General features: G+C 50.8%; 1 protein-coding gene across 2 annotated transcripts; it reads left to right on the forward strand.

Moving 5' to 3' along the window:
* The first annotated feature begins 685 nt into the window (after positions 1-685).
* Positions 686-7,581, forward strand: FCER1G (Fc epsilon receptor Ig). Of its 2 annotated transcripts, none has more exons than XM_062511566.1 (5): positions 686-746; positions 1,577-1,668; positions 1,857-1,892; positions 4,420-4,446; positions 6,867-7,581. In XM_062511566.1, the coding sequence occupies exons 1-5, from the start codon at positions 722-724 to the stop codon at positions 6,921-6,923; spliced, it is 237 nt and encodes a 78-aa protein (XP_062367550.1). In that variant the 5' UTR covers positions 686-721; the 3' UTR covers positions 6,924-7,581. The 2 variants fall into 2 exon arrangements, with proteins under 2 accessions (XP_062367550.1, XP_062367551.1); XM_062511567.1 differs by having other exon boundaries at positions 696-746; positions 4,423-4,446.
* The last annotated feature ends 9,905 nt before the right edge of the window (positions 7,582-17,486 follow it).

Below are 17,486 nucleotides of genomic sequence, written 5' to 3' on the forward strand. Positions count from 1 at the left end.
GACACTTGGGGACAGCGGAAGGGAGGGGAGGTGGCCCTGGGGGGAAGTGGGGGGAGGGGCCGGCGCTGCGGTCACTCCGCGCGTGACCGAGGGGACACCAGTGGGGACAGCACTGGGGACACTGGGGACACTGGGGACACTGGGGACAGCACTGGGGGCACTGGGGACACTGGGGACACTGGGGACAGCACTGGGGACAGCACTGGGGACAGAACTGGGGACAGAACTGGGGACACTGGGGACAGCACTGGGGACACTGGGGACAGCACTGGGGTTACTGGGGACACTGGGGACAGCACTGGGGACAGCACTGGGGACACTGGGGACACTGGGGACAGCACTGGGGACACTGGGGACAGCACTGGGGACAGCACTGGGGACAGCACTGGGGACACTGGGGACAGAACTGGGGTTACTGGGGACAGCACTGGGGACAGCACTGGGGACACTGGGGACAGCTCTGGGGACACTGGGGACAGCACTGGGGACAGCACTGGGGACACTGGGGTTACTGGGGACAGCACTGGGGACACTGGGGACAGCACTGGGGACAGCACTGGGGACACTGGGGACAGCGGGGACAGCACTGGGGACACTGGGGACACTGGGGACAGCACTGGGGACAGCACTGGGGGCACTGGGGACACTGGGGACAGCACTGGGGACAGCACTGGGGACACTGGGGACAGCGAGGAGCCGCTGGCTGCTGGGGCTCGTCCTCATGGGGGGGCCCGGACCGGCCGCAGGTGAGGACGGGGGGGGTTGGGGGGGATTTGGGGGATTTGGGATTTTGGGGGTTTTGGGGGATTCTGGGGGGTTTGGGTGGATTTTGGGGGGATTTGGGGTGTCCGGGGGGTGGTTTGGGGGATTTTGGTGAGGTTTGGTTGGATTTTGGGGGGATTTGGGGTGTCCGGGGGGTGGTTTGGGGGATTTTGGGGAGGTTTGGTTGGATTTTGGGGAATTTTGGGGAGGCCGGGGGGTGGTTTGGGGAATTTTGGGGAGGTTTGGTTGGATTTTGGGGGGATTTGGGGTGTCCGGGGGGTGGTTTGGGGAATTTTGGGGAGGTTTGGGTGGATTTTGGGGGGATTTGGGGTGTCCGGGGGGTGGTTTGGGGAATTTTGCGGAGGTTTGGGTGGATTTTGGGGGGATTTGGGGTGTCCAGGGGGTGGTTTGGGGGATTTTGGGGAGGTTTGGTTGGATTTTGGGGGGATTTGGGGTGTCCGGGGGGTGGTTTGGGGAATTTTGGGGAGGTTTGGGTGGATTTTGGGGGGATTTGGGGTGTCCGGGGGGTGGTTTGGGGAATTTTGGGGAGGCCGGGGGGTGGTTTGGGGAATTTTGGGGAGGTTTGGGTGCATTTTGGGAATTTTGGGGAGGCCGGGGGGTGGTTTGGGGAATTTTGGGGAGGTTTGGGTGCATTTTGGGGTGTCCTGCATTGGCATCACTGAGCCCCCCGCGCTGTGCGCCCAACCGAGGACCCCCAAAACCCCCCCCCAAAACCCCCAAAAACCCCCCAAAAACCCCCAAAAACCCCCCAAAAAACCCCAAAACCCCCCAAAAAACCCCCAAACCCCCGCAGGGCTCCTGGCCGAGCCCCAGGTGTGTTACCTGCTGGACGCGGTGCTCTTCCTCTACAGCCTCATCCTCACCTGCCTCTACTGCCGCCTCCGGGTGAGGGGGAACCCCCAAACCCCTTTTTTTGGGGGGGGGATCCCCAAAATTCCCCCCAAATTCCCTCCGCTTTCCCCTTTTGTGTTTTTTTTTTTTGGGGGGGGGAGGGGTTTGGGTTTGTTTTTTTTTTTTTTTTTTCCCGTTTTCGCCCTTTTTTCCCTCATTCCGGTTCTCTCTCCCCTCCCCAGTTCGTGGCTTGGAGGAGGCGAGGAGAGGCTGAGAAGGTGAAATTTTGGGGGGGAGGGGGGATTTTTGGGGGGGATTTTGGGGTGCGGGGAGGGATTTTAGGGTTCTGGGAGGGATTTTGGGGGGATTTTGGGGGGATTTTAGGGTTCTGGGAGGGATTTTGGGGGGATTTTGGGGGGATTTTAGGGTTCTGGGAGGGATTTTGGGGGGATTTTGGGGGGATTTTAGGGTTCTGGGAGGGATTTTGAGGGGATTTTGGGGGGATTTTAGGGTTCTGGGAGGGATTTTGGGGGGATTTTGGGGGGATTTTAGGGTTCTGGGAGGGTTTTTGAGGGATTTTGGGGGGATTTTAGGGTTCTGGGAGGGATTTTGGGGGGATTTTGGGGGGATTTTAGGGTTCTGGGAGGGATTTTGAGGGATTTTGGGGGGATTTTGGGGTGCGGGGAGGATTTTTGGAGGGATTTTGGGGGAATTTTGGGGGATGTTTGGGGTGCTGGGAGGGATTTTGGGGGATTTTGGGGGGGATTTTGGGGTACTGGGAAGATTTTGGGGGATTTTGGGGTGCCGGGAGGGATTTTAGGGTTCCGGGAGGGATTTTGGGGGCATTTTGGGGGGATTTTGGGGTGTGGGGAGGATTTTTGGAGAGATTTTGGGGAATTTTGGGGTGTGTTGAGGATTTTTGGGGGTTTTTGGGGGGATTTTGGGGTTCTGGGAGGGATTTTGGGGGATTTTTGGGGGGATTTTAGGGGGATTTTGGGGCGTGGGGAGGATTTTTGGGGGGATTTTTTGGGGTGCTAGAAGGGATTTTAGGGTGCTGGGAGGATTTTTGGGGAGATTTTGGGGGGATTTTAGGTTGCTGGGAGGGATTTTGAGGGATTTTGGGGGGTTTGGGGGCGGGTTGAGGATTCTTGGGGGCATTTTGGGGGAATTTTGGGGGATGTTTGTGGTGCTGGAAGGGATTTTAGGGTTCTGGGAGGGATTTTGGGGGGATTTTTGGGGGGATTTTGGGGTACTGGGAAGATTTTGGGGGGATTTTGGGGTGCGGGGAGGGATTTTAGGGTTCTGGGAGGGATTTTGAGGGAATTTTGGGGGGATTTTGGGGTGTGGGGAGGATTTTTGGGGGGATTTTGGGGGAATTTTGGGGGATGTTTGTGGTGCTGGAAGGGATTTTAGGGTTCTGGGAGGGATTTTGGGGGGATTTTTGGGGGGATTTTGGGGTACTGGGAAGATTTTGGGGGGATTTTGGGGTGCCGGGAGGGATTTTAGGGTTCCGGGAGGGATTTTGGGGGCATTTTGGGGGGATTTTTGGGTGTGGGGAGGATTTTTGGAGGGATTTTGGGGAATTTTGGGGTGTGTTGAGGATTTTTGGGGGTTTTTGGGGGGATTTTGGGGTTCTGGGAGGGATTTTGGGGGATTTTTGGGGGGGATTTTAGGGGGATTTTGGGGCGTGGGGAGGATTTTTGGGGGGATTTTTTGGGGTGCTAGAAGGGATTTTAGGGTGCTGGGAGGATTTTTGGGGGGATTTTGGGGGGATTTTAGGTTGCTGGGAGGGATTTTGAGGGATTTTGGGGGGTTTGGGGGCGGGTTGAGGATTCTTGGGGGCATTTTGGGGGAATTTTGGGGGATGTTTGTGGTGCTGGAAGGGATTTTAGGGTTCTGGGAGGGATTTTGGGGGGATTTTTGGGGGGATTTTGGGGTACTGGGAAGATTTTGGGGGATTTTGGGGTGCTGGGAGGGATTTTAGGGATCCGGGAGGGATTTTGGGGGGATTTTTGGGGGGATTTTGGGGCGTGGGGATGGATTTTGAGGGAATTTAGGGGGTTTTGGGGTGTGTTGAGGATTTTTGGAGGGATTTTGGGGAATTTTGGGGTGTGTTTAGGATTTTTGGGGTTTTTTGGGGGGCTTTTGGGGTGCTGGGAGGGATTTTGGGGGATTTTTGGGGGGGTTTTGGGGCGTGAGGAGGATTTTTGGGGGAATTTTTGGGAGGAATTTTGGGATGCTGGAAGGGATTTTGGGGTTCTGGGAGGGATTTTGAGGGATTTTGGGGGGGTTTTGGGGTGGGTTGAGGATTTTTGGGGGGATTTTGGGGGGATTTTGGGGCGTGGGGAGGATTTTGGGGGGATTTTGGGGGATGTTTGGGGTGCTGGAAGGGATTTTTGGGGTGCTGGGGGAATTTTGGGGGAATTTTGGGGGGATTTTAGGGGGATTTTGGGGCGTGGGGATGGATTTTGGGGGATTTTGGGGGAGTTTTGGGGTGCGGGGAGGATTTTTGGGGGGATTTTTGGGGGATTTTGGGGTGCTGGGAGGGATTTTGGGGGATTTTTTTTTAGGGTGTGAGGAGGATTTTTGGGGGGAGGATTTGGGGATTTTTGGGGGGAATTTTTGGGATTTTTTTTTGGGGGGAGGATTTTTTGGGGTGCAGGGGTGGGATTTTTTTTGGGGTGATTTTTTGGGGGGTTGATTTTTTTGGGGTTGATTTTTTTGGGGGTGTCCGCCTGTGCCCCCCCCCCCCCCCCCCCCCCCCAAGCCCCCCAAAATCCCCCCGGGTTTTTTTTGTTCCCGCAGCAGAAGGAGGACGAGGGGGTGTACGCAGTGAGTCACGGGGATTTTGGGGGATTTTGGGGAAATTTGGGGGATTTGGGGGAAATTTGGGGGGTTTGGGGGAAATTGGGGGGATTTTGGAAAATTTTGGGGAATTTGGGGGAAATTTGGGGGAAATTTTGGGGGATTTTGGGGAAATTTGGGGGGTTTGGGGGAAAATTTGGGGGGTTTGGGGGAAAATTTTGAGGGTTTGTGGGAAAATTTTGGGGGATTTGGGGGAAATTTGTTGGGATTTGGGGAAAATTGGGGAGATTTTGGGAAATTTTGGGGGAAATTTGGGGGAATTTTGGTGGATTTGGGGGAAATTTGGGGGGATTTGGGGAAATTTTGGGGGATTGGGGAGAAATTTTGGGGGATTTGGGGGAAATGTGGGGGATTTTGAGGGGATTTGGGGGGATATTGGGGAATTTGGGGGAATTTTGGGGGAATTTTGGGGGATTTGGGGGAAATTTGGGGAAATTTTGAGGGATTTGGGGGAATTTTGGGGGATTTGGGGGAAGTTTGGGGGGATATGGGGGGAATTTTGGGGGATTTAGGAGAAATTTTGGGGAATTTGGGGGAAATTTGGGGGAAATTTTGGGGGATTTTGGGGGAATTTTGGTGGATTTGGGGGAAATTTGGGGGGATTTGGGGAAATTTTGGGGGATTGGGGAGAAATTTTGGGGGATTTGGGGGAAATGTGGGGGATTTTGAGGGGATTTGGGGGGATATTGGGGAATTTGGGGGAATTTTGGGGGATTTGGGGGAAATTTGGGGAAATTTTGAGGGATTTGGGGGAATTTTGGGGGATTTGGGGGAAGTTTGGGGGGATATGGGGGGAATTTTGGGGGATTTAGGAGAAATTTTGGGGAATTTGGGGGAAATTTGGGGGAAATTTTGGGGGATTTTGGGGAAATTTGGGGGGTTTGGGGGAAATTTGGGGGGTTTGGGGGAAATTTTGAGGGTTTGTGGGAAAATTTTGGGGGATTTGGGGGAAATTTGTTGGGATTTGGGGAAAATTGGGGAGATTTTGGGGAATTTTGGGGGAATTTGGGGGAATTTTGGTGGATTTGGGGGAAATTTGGGGGGATTTGGGGGAATTTTGGGGGATTGGGAGAAATTTTGGGGGATTTGGGGGAAATGTGGGGGATTTTGAGGGGATTTGGGGGGATATTGGGGAATTTGGGGGAATTTTGGGGGAATTTTGGGGGATTTGGGGGAATTTGGGGTTTGGGGGATTTGGGGGATTTGGGGGGTTGGGTTTGGGGGATTTGGGGTTGGGTTGGGGGGGATTTGGGGGAATTTTGGGGGGTTTGGGGGGATTTGGGGGTTTGGGGGGGATTTTGGGGGGGAATTTGGGGGGATTTGGGGGGAGTTTGGGGGGAATTTGGGGGGGGTGTTGGGGGGAATTTGGGGGGATTTTGGGGGGAATTTTGGGGGGATTGGGGGAATTTGGGGGTTTGGGGAATTTGGGGGGTTTGGGGGGGAATTTGGGGGGGAATTTTGGGGGGATTTTGGGGAATTTGGGGGGTTTGGGGGAATTTGGGGGTTGGGGGAAATTTTGGGGGGTTTGGGGGAATTTGGGGGGGTTTGGGGGTAATTTGGGGGGATTTGGGGGAATTTTAGGGGATTAGGGGGAAATTTGGGGGATTTGGGGGAATTTTGGGGGATTTGGGGGAATTTGGGGGAAATTTGGGGGAATTTGGGGGAAATTTTGGGGGATTTGGCGGAAATTTTGGGGGGATTTGGGAATTTTTGGGGATTTGGGGGAATTTTTGGGGATTTGGGGGAAATTTGGGGGATTTTTGGGGGATTTGGGGGATTTGGGGGATTTGGGGTTTGGGTTTTTGGGATTTTGGGATTTGGGGTTTGGGGGATTTGGGATTTGGGGGCTTTGCGGGGTTTGGGGTTTTTGGGGTTTGGTTTTTGGGATTTTGGGGTTTGGGATTTGGTTTTTTGGGATTTTGGGATTTTGGGTTTTGGGATTTTGGGGTTTGGGATTTTGGGGTTTGGGATTTCGGGATTTTGGTTTTTGGGATTTTAGGGTTTGGGATTTTGGGATTTTGGGGTTTGGGATTTTGGGATTTTGGTTTTTTGGGATTTTGGGATTTGGTTTTTTGGGATTTGGGGATTTGGGGATTTTGGGGATTTTGGGATTTGGTTTTTTGGGATTTTGGGATTTGGGGATTTTGGGGATTTGGGGATTTTGGGTTGTTCGGGATTTGGGGGTTCACCCCCCCCTCCCCAAATACCCATTTTTGGGACCGGGTGAGGGGAGGGGCTGTCCCTAATCCGGGGGTGTCGCATCCCTGGGGACCCCCCCTCCACCCCCCCCCCCCCCAATTTTGGGGGGAGGTGACACTGGGCCGGGGGGGGGAGGGGAGGGCACAGACCCCTCCCCCCCCCCAAAATCTCGCCCCCTTCCCCTGCAGGGTCTGAGCTCCGAGCACCACGAGATCTACGAGACCCTGCGGGCGGAGCACCCGTGACCCCAAAATGTCCCCAAATGTCCCCAAAATGTCCCCAAATGTCCCCAAATGTCCCCAAATGTCCCAAAATGTCCCCAAATCTCCCCAAATCTCCCCAAAATGTCCCCAAATGTCCCAAAAATGTCCCAAAAATGTCCTCAAATGTCCTCAAATGTCCCCAAATGTCCCCAAATGTCCCCAAATCTCCCCAAATGACCCAAAATGTCCCAAAAATGTCCCCAAATCTCCCCAAAATCTCCCCAAAATGTCCCCAAATGTCCCAAAATGTCCCCAAATGTCCCAAAAATGTCCTCAAATGTCCTCAAATGTCCCCAAATGTCCCCAAATGTCCCCAAATGTCCTCAAATGTCCCCAAATGTCCTCAAATGTCCTCAAATGTCCCCAAATGTCCCCAAATGTCCCCAAATGTCCCAAAATGTCCCAAAATGTCCCAAAAATGTCCCCAAATGTCCCCAGTATGCCCCAGTATCCCCCAGTATCCCCCCAGTATCCCCCAATATCCCCCCAGTATCCCCCCAGTATCCCCCCAGTATCCCCCAGTATCCCCCAGTATCCCCCAATATCCCCCCAATATCCCTCCTGTATCCCCCCAGTATCCCCCAGTATCCCCCCAGTATCCCCCAGTATCCCCCAATATCCCTCCTGTATCCCCCCAGTATCCCCCCAGTATCCCCCAATATCCCCCCAGTATCCCCCAGTATCCCCCCAGTATCCCCCCAGTATCCCCCAGTATCCCCCAATATCCCCCCAATATCCCCCCAGTATCCCCCCAGTATCCCCCAGTATCCCCCCAGTATCCCCCCAGTATCCCCCAGTATCCCCCAATATCCCCCCAGTATCCCCCCAATATCCCTCCTGTATCCCCCCAGTATCCCCCCTGTATCCCCCCAGTATCCCCCAGTATCCCCCCAGTATCCCCCAGTATCCCCCAATATCCCCCCAGTATCCCCCCAGTATCCCCCCAGTATCCCCCAGTATCCCCCAGTATCCCCCCAGTATCCCCCCAATATCCCTCCTGTATCCCCCCAGTATCCCCCCTGTATCCCCCCAGTATCCCCCAGTATCCCCCAATATCCCCCCAGTATCCCCCCAGTATCCCCCAGTATCCCCCAATATCCCCCCAGTATCCCCCAATATCCCCCCAATATCCCCCCAGTATCCCCCCAGTATCCCCCAGTATCCCCCCAGTATCCCCCAGTATCCCCCAGTATCCCCCAATATCCCCCCAGTATCCCCCCAGTATCCCCCAGTATCCCCCCAGTATCCCCCATTGTCCCCCAGTATCCCCCCAGTATCCCCCAGTATCCCCCAGTATAAGATTTTGGGGGGTGGGGCCTCCCCCTCCCTGTCCCCTCCCCCCCCGGGTGCTTCTGCTCCCCCAAATTCTGTCTGGGGAAACCCCGTGGAAATAAACCAGTTCAAACCAGTTCAAACCGGTTCGAACCAGTTCGAACCAGTTCAAACCAGTTCAAACCTGTTCGAACCAGTTCAAACCAGTTCAAACCAGTTCAAACTGCTCCAAACCAGTTCGGAGCAGTTAAAACCAGTTCAGTGACATCAGGAGATGACAGGAGGTGACACCAGGTGACATGAGGAGGTGACACAGGAGGTGACACAGGTGACACACGGAGGGGACACTGATACTGCGACACTGTGACAATGTGTGTGACACTGTGTGACACTGTGTGTGACACTGACACTGTGTGTGACAATGTGTGTGACAATGTGTGTGACACTGTGTGTGACACTGACACTGTGTGTGACAATGTGTGTGACAATGTGTGTGACACTGTGTGTGACACTGTGTGTGACACTGACACTGTGTGTGACACTGTGTGTGACACTGTGTGTGACACTGTGTGTTACACTGACACTGTGTGTGACACTGACACTGTGTGTGACACTGTGTGACACTGTGTGACACTGTGTGACACTGTGTGTGACACTGTGTGTGACAATGTGTGTGACATCGTGTGTGACACTGACACTGTGTGTGACACTGTGTGTGACACTGTGTGTGACACTGTGTGTGACACTGACACTGTGTGTGACACTGTGTGTGACACTGTGTGTGACACTGTGTGTGACACTGACACTGTGTGTGACACTGTGTGTGACACTGTGTGTGACATCGTGTGTGACATCGTGTGACACTGTGTGTGACACTGACACTGTGTGTGACATCGTGTGACACTGTGTGTGACACTGTGTGTGACACTGTGTGTGACATCGTGTGACAATGTGTGTGACACTGACACTGTGTGTGACACTGTGTGTGACACTGTGTGTGACACTGACACTGTGTGTGACATCGTGTGACAATGTGTGTGACACTGACACTGTGTGTGACACTGTGTGTGACACTGTGTGTGACACTGTGTGACACTGTGTGTGACAATGTGTGACACTGTGTGTGACACTGTGTGTGACACTGACACTGTGTGTGACACTGTGTGACACTGTGTGTGACACTGTGTGACACTGTGTGTGACACTGTGTGTGACACTGACACTGTGTGTGACACTGTGTGTGACACTGTGTGTGACACTGTGTGTGACATCGTGTGACACTGTGTGTGACACTGTGTGACACTGTGTGTGACACTGTGTGACACTGACACTGTGTGTGACACTGTGTGTGACACTGTGTGTGACACTGTGTGACACTGTGTGTGACACTGTGTGTGACACTGTGTGTGACACTGTGTGTGACATCGTGTGACACTGTGTGTGACACTGTGTGACACTGTGTGTGACATCGTGTGACACTGTGTGTGACACTGTGTGTGACACTGTGTGTGACATCGTGTGACACTGTGTGTGACACTGTGTGACACTGTGTGTGACACTGTGTGTGACACTGACACTGTGTGTGACACTGTGTGTGACATCGTGTGACACTGTGTGTGACACTGTGTGACACTGTGTGTGACACTGTGTGTGACACTGACACTGTGTGTGACACTGTGTGTGACACTGTGTGTGACACTGTGTGACACTGTGTGTGACACTGTGTGTGACACTGTGTGTGACACTGACACTGTGTGTGACACTGTGTGTGACACTGTGTATGACACTGTGTGACACTGTGTGACACTGACACTGTGTGTGACACTGTGTGTGACAATGTGTGTGACACTGTGTGTGACACTGTGTGTGACAATGTGTGTGACACTGACACTGTGTGTGACACTGTGTGTGACACTGTGTGTGACACTGACACTGTGTGTGACACTGTGTGTGACACTGTGTGTGACACTGACACTGTGTGTGACACTGTGTATGACACTGTGTGACACTGTGTGACACTGACACTGTGTGTGACAATGTGTGTGACACTGTGTGTGACACTGTGTGTGACACTGTGTGTGACACTGTGACAATGTGTGACACTGTGTGTGACACTGTGTGACACTGTGTGACACTGACACTGTGTGTGACAATGTGTGACACTGTGTGTGACACTGTGTGTGACAATGTGTGTGACACTGACACTGTGTGTGACAATGTGTGTGACAATGTGTGTGACATTGTGTGACATTGACACTGTGTGTGACATTGTGTGACACTGTGACATTGTGTGACATTGTGTGACAATGTGTGACATTGTGACAATGTGTGACACTGTGTGACACTGACACTGTGTGTGACATCGTGTGACAATGTATGACATTGACACTGTGTGACACTGTGTGTGACAATGTGTGACACTGTGTGTGACACTGACACTGTGTGTGACACTGACACTGTGTGTGACATCGTGTGACACTGTGTGTGACACTGTGACAATGTGTGACATTGTGTGACACTGTGTGACATCGTGTGACACTGTGTGACATTGACACTGTGTGACATTGTGTGTGACATTGTGTGACACTGGCACAGCCCCTGAGGTGACACGGGGACATTGTCCCACCTGGCACAGCCCCTGAGGTGACACCCATGTCCCGGTGTCACCTGTCCCGCTGTGGCCCCGCCCCCGTCCCTCACCTGAGCGAGGTGAGGAAGTCGCGGAGCTCCCCCCGCAGCGCAATTGTCACCTGCTGTGACCTCGGTGTCACCTGCTGTCCCCTCACTGTCACCTGCTGTGACCTCGGTGTCACCTGCTGTGATTTCACTGTCACCTGCTGTCCCCTCGCTGTCACCTGCTGTGACCTCGGTGTCACCTGCTGTGACCCCACTGTCACCTGCTGTCCCCTCGCTGTCACCTGCTGTGACCTCGGTGTCACCTGTTGTGATTTCACTGTCACCTGCTGTCCCCTCGCTGTCACCTGCTGTCCCCTCGCTGTCACCTGCTGTCCCCTCACTGTCACCTGCTGTCCCCTCGCTGTCACCTGCTGTGACCTCGGTGTCACCTGCTGTGACCTCACTGTCACCTGCTGTCCCCTCACTGTCACCTGCTGTCCCCTCGCTGTCACCTGTTGTGATTTCACTGTCACCTGCTGTCCCCTCACTGTCACCTGCTGTGACCTCGGTGTCACCTGTTGTGATTTCACTGTCACCTGCTGTCCCCTCACTGTCACCTGCTGTCCCCTCGCTGTCACCTGTTGTGATTTCACTGTCACCTGCTGTCCCCTCACTGTCACCTGTTGGTGGCGGGGGCGCTGCCGCTCCGGCCGCTCCAGGCTCGGTCCGCGGCCACCTGGAGACGGCGGGACCGGGGAACGTCCTGGGGACATCGGGGACACTCACGGGGACATTGGGGACACTGGGGACACTGAGGGACAGGGGACACTCACTGGGACTTTGGGGACATCGGGGACACTGACAGGGACACTGACAGGGACAGGGGACACTCACTGGGACATTTGGGACATTGGGGACACTCACGGGGACATTGGGGACACTGGGGACACTGAGGGACAGGGGACACTCACAGGGACTTTGGGGACATCGGGGACACTCACTGGGACATTGGGGACACTGATAGGGACACTCACAGGGACATTCACAGGGACACTGATGGGGGCAGGGGACATTGGGGACACTGATGGGGGCAGGGGACATTGGGGACACTGATGGGGGCAGGGGGACACTGACAGGGACAGGGGACACTGGGGACATTGGGGACACTCACAGGGACATTGACAGGGACAGGGGACATTGGGGACACTCACAGGGACATTGGGGACATTGGGGACACTCACAGGGACTTTGGGGACATCGGGGACACTCACTGGGACATTTGGGACACTGGGGACACTGACAGGGACATTCACAGGGACACTGACAGGGACAGGGAACACTGGGGACATTGGGGACACTGGGGACACTGACAGGGACAGGGGACATTGGGGACACTGACAGGGGACATTGGGGACATTGGGGACACTCACAGGGACTTTGGGGACATCGGGGACACTCACTGGGACATTTGGGACACTGGGGACACTGACAGGGACATTCACAGGGACACTGACAGGGACAGGGAACACTGGGGACATTGGGGACACTCACAGGGACACTGATGGGGGCAGGGGACATTGGGGACATTGGGGACACTGATGGGGACAGGGGACATTGGGGACACTCACAGGGACAGGAGGCATTGACAGGGACAGGGGACACTCACTGGGACATTTGGGACATTGGGGACACTCACAAGGACACTGATGGGGGCAGGGGACACTGACAGGGACAGGGAACACAGGGGACATTGGGGACACTCACAGGGACATTTGGGACACTGGGGACACTGACAGGGACATTGGGGACATTGGGGACATTGGGGACATTGGGGACATTGGGGACAATCACCCAAAACTCACACCAAAATCAGCCCCAAATCATCCCCAAAATTACCCCAAAAATTACCCTAAAAATCCCCAAAATCACCCCAAAAATTCCTCAAAATTACCCCCAAAATCGCCCAAAAATCATCCCCAAAATCATCCCAAAATCACCCAAAAAATCACAAAATGAGCCCCAAAATCATCCCCAAAATCAACCCAAAATCAGCCCGAAATCATCCCCGAAATTACCCCAAAAATCCCCAAAATTGCCCCAAAAATCCCCCAAAATCCTCAAAATTATCCCCAAAAATCCCCAAAATCACCCCAAAAATTCCTCAAAATTACCCCCAAAATTACCCAAAATTATCCCCAAAAAATCCCCAAAATCACCCCAAAAATTCCCCAAAATTATCCCAAAAATCCCCCCCAAAAATTCCCCAAAATTACCCCAAAAATCCTGAAAATTATCCCCAAAAATCCCCCAAAATTATCCAAAAAAAATCCCCAAAATTACCCCCAAAATTACCCAAAATTATCCCCAAAAAATTCCCCAAAATTACCCCAAAAATCCCGAAAATTATCCCCCAAAAAATCCCCCAAAATCCCCCAAATTACCCCCAAAATTACCCGAAATTATCCCAAAAATCCCCGAAATCAGCCCAAAATTCCCCAAAAATCCCCCAAAGTTCCCAAAAAAAATCCCCGAAATCACCCCAAAAATTCCTCAAAATTATCCCAGAAATTACCCAAAATTATCCCCAAAAAATCCTCAAAATCACCCCAAAAAATCCCCAAAATTATCCCAAAAATCCCCCAAATTACCCCAAAAATTACACCGAAATTATCCCAAAAATCCCCGAAATCAGCCCAAAATTCCCCAAAAAATTTCCGAAAATCACCCCAAAAATCCCCCAAAATCACCCCAAAAATCCCCCAAAATTATCCCGAAAATCCCCCAAAATTATCCCGAAATTCCCCAAAATTATCCCGAAAATCCCCCAAAATTATCCCAAAAAAATTCCCCAAAATTATCCCAAAAATCCCCGAAATCCCCAAATTTAAAGCAGGCAGCAAATTTGTAATTTTCATTTTTTTCTTAAATTTTTATTTATGAATAAGAAAATCCAGGAAAATTTTTTATTTTTGATTTTTTTTATTTTTTTTTTTTTTTTTTTTTTTGGGAATTCCCGGGAATTCCGAAGGGTCAAAGGTCGGGATCTGGGCGGTCCTGGGTCGGAATTTTGGGAAATTTGGGGGAAATTTTTTATTTTTTTTTTTTGGGGGGGGGGGAGGGAATTCCAAAATTCCAACCTGTGCCCATCCCCCCCCCACCTCACCGCGAAATTCCGGGAAGGAACGGAAATAAATACAGGGGGAAAAAAAAATATGGGAATTTTGGGAAAAAAAAAAAAAATGGGAATTCTGGGGGGGAAAAAAATTGGGAATTTATTGGGGAAAAAATGGGAATTCTGGGGGGAAAACATGGGAATTCTGGGGAAAAAAAAGGGAATTTTGGGATGGAAAAATGGGAATTCTGGGGGGAAAAAAAAATGGGAATTTTTTTGGGGAAAAAAAGTGGGAATTCTGGGGGGAAAAATGGGAATTCTGGGAAAAAAATGGGAATTTTTTGGGCAAAAAAATGGGAATTCTGGGGAAGAAAATGGGAATTTTGGGAAAAAAAATAGGAAATTTTTTGGGAAAAATAGGAATTCTGGGGGGAAAATGGGAATTCTGGGAGGAAAAATGGGAATTCTGCGGGGAAAAATGGGAATTCTGGGAAAAAATGGGTATTTTTTGCGGAAAAAAATGGGAATTTTGGGAAAAAGAATAGGATTTTTTTTGGGAAAATGGGAATTCTGGGGGGAAAAATGGGAATTTTGGGATGGAAAAATGGGAATTCTGGGGGGAAAATGGGAATTTTGGGGAAAAAAAATAGGAATTTTTTTGGGGAAAAATGGGAATTCTGTGGGAAAAAAATTTTCCTTGGGAAAGACATGGAATTTCTGGGGGGAAAAGAAATGGAGTTTTCAGGGGAAAATGTGGAATTTTTATGGGAAAAATGTGGAATTTTTTTGAGGAAAATACGGAATTTTTTTGGAAAAATATGGAATTTTTAGGGGAAAACCAGGAATTTTTAAGGGAAAAAAAATGGAATTTTTTGGAGGTGAAAAAATGTGGAATTTTCATGGGGGGGAAAAAAAAATCCAAAAGGATCCCAAAATTCCAAAGGGATCCCAAAAATTCAAATCCCAAAATTCCAACGGGATCCCGAAATTCCAGAGAGATCCCAGAATTCCAAAGGGATCCCAAAAATTCCAATCCCAAAATTTAAATCCCAAAATTCCGGAGGGATCCCCAAAAAATTCCCAGAGAAATCCCAAAACTCCCAAAGGATCCCAAAAATTCAAATCCCAAAATTCCAGAGAGATCCCAAAATTCCAAAGGGATCCCCCCAAAAAAATTCCGGAGCGATTCCAAAACTCCCAAAGGATCCCCCAAAAAAATTTCAAATCCCGAAATTGAAATCCCAGAATTCCAAAGGGATCCCGAAATTCAAATCCCGAAATTGAAATCCCAAAATTCCAGAGAAATCCCAGAATTCCAAAGGGATCCCGAAATTGAAATCCCAAAATTCCAAAGGGATTCCCCCTAAAAAAATTCCGGAGCGATCCCAAAACTCCCAAAGGATCCCAAATAAAAAAAAAATTTCAAATCCTAAAACTGAAATCCCAAAATTCCAGAGAGATCCCAGAATTCCAAAGGGATCCTGATATTGAAATCCCAAAATTCCAGAGAAATCCCAGAATTCCAAAGGGATCCCGAAATTCAAATCCCAAAATTCCAGAGAAATCCCAGAATTCCAAAGGGATCCTGAAATTCAAATCCCAAAATTTAAATCCCAAAATTCCAAAGGGATCCCGAAATTGAAATCCCAAAATTCCGGGGATATCCCAGAATTCCAAAGGGATCCCGAAATTGAAATCCCAAAATTCCGGAGAGATCCCAGAATTCCAAAGGGGATCCCGAAATTGAAATCCCAAAATTCCGGAGAGATCCCAGAATTCCAAAGGGATCCCGAAATTGAAATCCCAAAATTTAAATCCCAAAATTCCAAAGGGGATCCCGAAATTCAAATCCCAAAATTCCGGAGAGATCCCAGAATTCCAAAGGGATCCCGAAATTCAAATCCCAAAATTCCGGAGAGATCCCAGAATTCCAAAGGGGATCCCGAAATTCAAATCCCAAAATTCCGGAGAGATCCCAGAATTCCAAAGGGGATCCCGAAATTGAAATCCCAAAATTCCGGAGAGATCCCAGAATTCCAAAGGGGATCCCGAAATTGAAATCCCAAAATTTAATTCCCAAAATTCCAGAGAAATCCCAGAATTCCAAAGGGATCCCGAAATTGAAATCCCAGAATTCCGGCGGGATCCCGAAATTCCCGGAGTTCAGCTTTCCAGCACTCGGATCAGCGGCTTCGGGCCCGGGAGGCGTTTGCTGGGAAAAATTAAAAACATTAAAAAACAAAAAAAACCAAAAAATTTTGGAATTTTTTAACGAGGGGGAAAAAAAATAAAATAAAATCAAATAAAATAAAATAAAAAAAATTTGGGAAAATTTCATCCCCGAGACGGGAGAGGAAAATTCGGGAATTTCGGAAGAAATTCGCGAGGGAATTTTGAAGTTCCCAAGTTTGATCCCAGATCCCAAGAAGCGATCCCGAAATTTGGCCCCGAATCTCAACATTCCCAAAATTTCCGAACCCAAATTCCCGGAATTCCCGGAGTTCCCAAAATTCCCAACCCGAATTCCCAGAATTCCCAACCCAGATTCCCAAAATTCCCAACCCAAATTCCCAGAATTCCCAGAATTCCCAAAATTCCCAACCCAGACTCCCAGAATTTCCGACCCCCAATTCCCACAATTCCCGACCCCAAATCCCAGAATTCCCGGAGTTCCCAATTCCCGACCCCAATTCCATCTTTCCCAGAATTCCCAACCCCAAATCCCAGAATTCCCAACCCCAATTCCCGTCCCCAAATCCCAGAATTCCCAACCCCAAATCCCAGAATTCCCAACCCCAATTCCCGACCCCGAATCCCAGAATTCCCAACCCCAAATCCAAGAATTCCCAACCCCAATTCCCGTCCCCAAATCCCAGAATTCCCAACCCCAAATCCCAGAATTCCCAACCCCAATTCCCAACCCTAAATCCCAGAATTCCCAACCCCAATTCCCGTCCCAAAATCCCAGAATTCCCAACCCCAAATTCCCGCAATTCCCAACCCCAAATTCCCAGAATTCCCGTCCCCAAATCCCGGAATTCCCAACCCGAAATCCCAGAATTCCCAACCCCAATTCCCGTCCCCAAATCCCAGAATTCCCAACCCCAAATTCCCGCAATTCCCAACCCCAAATTCCCAGAATTCCCAACCCCAAATTCCCAGAATTCCCGTCCCCAAATCCCAGAATTCCCATCCCCAAATCCCGGAATTCCCGACCCCAAATTCCCGGAATTCCCGTCCCCAAATCCCAGAATTCCCGACCCCAAATCCCAGAATTCCCGTCCCCAAATCCCAGAATTCCCAACCCCAAATCCCAGAATTCCCAACCCCAATTCCCGTCCCCAAATCCCAGAATTCCCAACCCCAAATCCCGGAATTCCCAACCCCAAATTCCCAGAATTCCCAACCCCAAATCCCAGAATTCCCGTCCCCAAATCCCGGAATTCCCGACCCCAAATTCCCAGAATTCTCGTCCCCAAATCCCGGAATTCCCGTCCCCAAATCCCAGAATTCCCTACCCCAATTCCCAACCCCAATTCCCAACCC

Source organism: Cinclus cinclus, chromosome 31 (genome assembly GCF_963662255.1).
Source record: "Cinclus cinclus chromosome 31, bCinCin1.1, whole genome shotgun sequence".
Lineage (NCBI taxonomy): Eukaryota > Metazoa > Chordata > Aves > Passeriformes > Cinclidae > Cinclus > Cinclus cinclus.

Bases quoted from the DNA above. Each gene is read 5' to 3' on its own strand.
- FCER1G (XM_062511566.1), top strand. From the start codon at position 722: ATGGGGGGGCCCGGACCGGCCGCAG. The intron at 1,893-4,419 runs GTGAAATTTTGG...TTGTTCCCGCAG, and splicing joins GGCGAGGAGAGGCTGAGAAG to CAGAAGGAGGACGAGGGGGT. The intron at 4,447-6,866 runs GTGAGTCACGGG...CTTCCCCTGCAG, and splicing joins AGGACGAGGGGGTGTACGCA to GGTCTGAGCTCCGAGCACCA.